The 4,321-nt window shown below is 52.3% G+C and overlaps 1 protein-coding gene across 1 annotated transcript in view; it reads left to right on the top strand.

The window, feature by feature from the left end:
- Positions 1-45: 45 nt before the first annotated feature.
- The window catches only part of LOC103780093 (fer-1-like protein 4), a gene marked incomplete at both ends in the record, with an annotated part of 31,564 nt that continues 27,288 nt past the window's right edge, over positions 46-4,321 (top strand). Inside the window, 3 exons of the mRNA XM_008947742.1 lie at positions 46-101; positions 755-843; positions 2,919-3,018. Of these exons, the coding sequence (XP_008945990.1) occupies positions 46-101; positions 755-843; positions 2,919-3,018 (245 nt within the window). The remainder of the gene's footprint in view (positions 102-754; positions 844-2,918; positions 3,019-4,321) is intronic.

Here is a 4,321-nt window from a genome sequence, read left to right as displayed (position 1 = left end):
TGGGCCGCCCCGCCGGCACTTCACGCCTCCCCTCTCTTTCCCAAGGCTTCACCCAGAAGACGAGGAAGGTCCGCTGTGGCGCGGAGGCCATCTTTGGAGAGGTGAGGGCAAACCGTGGGGGTAGGCGAGGCCCCGGGGCTCCTCCGCAGGTGTCATCCAGAAGACATGGGAGCATCTCGATTGATGCCTGGTGGGGCAGGAGGAGGTAGCAGGGGAAGCAGGGACAGGAGTGGGGCGGGCAGTGTCACTGCTGGTGCCCATCACACCCCTGAGGCCTGTAACGGCCCAGCTGTGCTGCGTTGGCGGGTGGCTCCCATAGCTCGTATCCAGTCCTGTCCAGATGCTTCTGCGCCGCCTGCGAAAAGGAGGAGAATGCCAGTGGGCAGGAGGCTCACGGCCCTGGGTGATCTCTTCTCCCCACATGCCTCTGTACTTTAGCATGCCTGGTCTCATCCCACAACCTGCTTGGGGGACTTCCGCAGGCACAAGCAGTCTCCTCTTTCCAGGGTGATGATGCTCTGACTTCTTCAGGAGCAGCTCTGTGCTGCTTGAGCGGCTCTCACTCCTCTCCCCATCCTTCCTCCATTCCCAGCTGTAGGGCCTACCCTGGCCTGCAGGAAAGAACTTCCCACCGCAGCAGCTTTTTTGTCATGCTAGTTGGTTCGGTCACCTTGCAGAGGGGGGCAACCCAGCCACCACACATGGGAAAGTGTGGCTGGGAATGAACTGTTACTTCTTCCTGCTCTGTTTGTAGCTCTTTTGCTGGCCTCACTATGGGAAGCTCATCATGGGAGAAATGCTGTCCATTAAGGTTTACAACTGCAGCAAGGTTTTCAGTAACAGGTAGGTGTTTTGGTTGTTGGGGTGACCAGCAGAGGTGGGGGAAGAGTTATACTGGGCTTTAAATTTCCTGCTGGAGTAGAAAATATTTATTGGAAATTTAACGGGATGAAGATGAGCAGGATACAAGTTACACAAGAGGGATAGAGCTGGTTGTTCTGTATTTTTTAATATGTACAGTTGGCAGTGCTGAATATATTAAGTTAAATAAGAGGAGTATTTTAGTTGTGCTAATAGTAACAGAGACTACCTAAGGATCCAAATCAGACCCCTAGGTGGGGCAAAGGTGGAATAAGGCCCTAAAAAATAGGGCTACAAGGGGAGGATTTGCAGCAGAGTGGGGACCTGCTCTCACCCTGTAGATGCACGTGGTGACTGTGATCAGGCTGCACCCAAATTCAACATGCTTATCAGCAGGGAAAAGCTCTAAGACTGTGGTAGTATGGTTTAACCTTTAAAAAAAGACAGTAATTTAAATTTAAAGGGTCAGCCAGAATTTAAAGTGGTGGTACAGACACAACACTGTGAACTAAGCAGCTATTCCAGCAGTTGTAAAACAATTCAGGGAAACCTAGGAGTAAAGGTGACATTGAGTAGTGGTGGTAGGGCGAGCAAGCAAGGGAAAGATGCCAGCTCTGATAAGCAAAATGTAAGAACCGCAGGAAAAGCAACAGGAACAACTTAGTAGAGGCAGCTAATAATACAAAAACTTTGAAAGCCATCATAAGCCTGCCAGAGAGGGTGTGGAGGAAACAGATGAGTACAGCACATGTGAGACACTTAAAACCAGAGCAGAAAATGTGACTGAACTTTGCGTTACTCTCTGCTGGATGCTTTCCTTATGGGAGCTGGATCATAGGAATTCTCTCTAACGGCAATGTCAATAGAAACTGCTATAGGACAAATAGACAAAACAAACAGTAATGAATCATCAGGACCTGATGGCGCTGAGCAAAGAAGTCTAAGGGGAAATGACTGGACTGGCACTGACAGTATCTATCCGCACAGCTCTGCTGCTGGGGAGCAGAGTAATGGCAGATGACAGACATTACAGTTTGAAAGCAGTTGGTCATCAAAAATAAATAGTGTGCAAGGATGGAAGGGAAAATTATGTTGTGCCACTATATCAATCTGGTTTTTGGACTTCTATGCATGTAGCCTTTCTGTAGCAGGAGCATCAAGCTGGAAAAGCTGGAGATGAGGGGCATGAGCAGAGAGACTCCTTCCTTGAGCGTAGGAGAATAGACAGGCTCTGCATCTCAGAGAAGAGGAAAATGAGAAGGAATACCAGGGATCCTCCTGTCTTGGTCCTGGGCAGGCAGTGAAATGCTCTGATGGTGGTTTTCAGCAGGCAGTAGGAAGCTGTGCTTCCTGTGGGGCTTAGCTTGGCTGCTGGCAGAGCTGCCACAGGGAGATTTGATTCTGTGATACAGCTAAGCTACAATTCTGTGATTCCATAAGATGGAGGCCAACATACAAATGGGCTCTAGAGAGCAGTAACGCAAAGTGGGATTAGGAGCAGCTGAATGTGATCCTGCACGTGATACTGCCACTTGTAGAGAGTAGGGATGACCCTTCCCAGGGAGAAGCTCCCTTGGAGTAGGTGAGTTTTGTCATGACTCACTGGAGATGTTCCTGTGGTCATGGCTTTATCTCCTATTTCTTTATTTCCTTGTGTGCAACTTGTGCTTCCCAGTTTTGTCTGGGAGGAGTCACTCCAGCTCTGCCAGGTGCCCAAATGTAGTCTGGCTCCTGTGAAGCCGAGCTCTGCTGAAGGGGAGAACTCCCTCACACTCGGTGGGACTGGATCTGCACGCGCCTTTAACCGTCGACGGCAGCTCAGTTGCAAGTAGCTGCCTGGGCATAACTGGGGTGGAGGCACAACCTGCTGCAGGGTCGGTGGGTCTTGGGTATTGCAGCTGCCAGACTCCCTGTGGAAAGACCTGCAGCAGTTTGCTGCCTTCACTGTAGGTTGGAGGGGCTGTGAGCAAGAGAGCGGGGATCCTAGTCCTCCCTTCCCCCAGGGTGTAGACACTGATGCTATATACAGTATTGCTGCAGCTCTGGTTTTGTTCCAGGCTTCTTGGTACCCTTGTCCTCAGCCTTCAGCACCTGATGACATCTGGGAGGCTGATTCTCCGGGAGGCCCTTGTTGATAGGAACCACAGAGTCACTGATGTAAGTCCTCCATGTGCAGCCTGGCTATCACTAATCAGGAAGGCTTTGGGGGAAACCTTGCATGGCGCTTCCCAGGTGGATTTGGGGCTGAAGTAGAGTCCAAGGTGCTGTTTTGAGCCTGGGAGCACTGCGACATTTGTGCATTCTCTGCACAGGAGTGCCACTGCTCCACACCCGTCAAGTGGTTCTAGGAGCACCCAGAAGGACATAGGATGGGCTGGGTGCCCTGGAGACCTGCCAAGGGTCTGCATGACCAGAGGGAGGCTTAGTAAAACCTGCCCAGATCTGGGTGGTGGATGTAGGACGTGGTATTTCATCTACTTCATGCACTGCACAGTGTGTGGGCGTGGGCTGCTGCAGAGTGAGAACCAGAGGAGAGTTAACCAGGTGAGGCTGAAGGTGGCAGGGTGCCTTGGGAACCCTGCTGAGCTTTTAGGTTAAACACCACTGCTAACTGGATGACTTAGTGGTGGTCCAAGCCCACGTGAGTGGCTCTGACAGCTGCCTGCCCTTCTGCTCTGTGCCATGGTTTCCACTCCCCTCCCACCCTAGAACTGGGGCCTCACAGCACCCAGCATGGAAAATGAATGCAACCCAAAAACGAGCTGTTTCCTGCCAGATGGGTGTGCAGGTATGGTTCAGTGAGTGCTGAGGACCAGGGCTCTGTGCCAGGGCCATGGGCAGGGACAGGAGGAGGAGAAACGGTGGGCGGGCAGTCCTGCAATGTGCTGTGCCCCTGTTTGCCATCCTCACAGGCAGCCTGGCACACCCCTGTACATGGGATGCCGCTCTGTGGCCACCAGACCACGAGCCCAAGTGGCACAGGCACAGCCTTCCCGAACTGCTGAGCTGGCTGGATCAGGGAGCAGGTCCAAGTGGAACAGGTCCAGGTCCATCCTGAGCATTTCCAGGGTGATTTTTACCCTGATTAGAGCTCACCACATAAATATCCATGCCAGCAGAGGGACAGGGACTAGACCAACCTTTCTGCAGCAGTTGCCATGCTGGCAGTGGTTTGAGGGGACTGAGCTAGGGGCACTTACACTGCTGTAAGGTCAGAGCTGCTCTGCAGCCCAACCCTTTGCTCCTGGCTGCCTCTTTCATCGTGCTAACAGCAGCACTCGTGCTGATGAGCCACTCCAATCCAAAACCAACCGCATTTGGTTTTACGTGGCCAGGTTTTTGATTTTGTGGCCCTGGCTGCAGAGGAGCTGTGGGAGACAGAAATAGGGCAGGCAAGACTGGACACCTATCTGAGAGCACTCAGAGACCCTTTCCCTTGGGTCAGCAGGGAAGAGACACG

This window comes from Merops nubicus, unplaced genomic scaffold (genome assembly GCF_000691845.1).
Source record: "Merops nubicus isolate BGI_N331 unplaced genomic scaffold, ASM69184v1 scaffold18969, whole genome shotgun sequence".
NCBI classification, from domain to species: Eukaryota; Metazoa; Chordata; class Aves; order Coraciiformes; family Meropidae; genus Merops; species Merops nubicus.
Note: the sequence above shows the minus strand (reverse complement) of the source record. Positions and strands in the feature narration are given on the sequence as shown.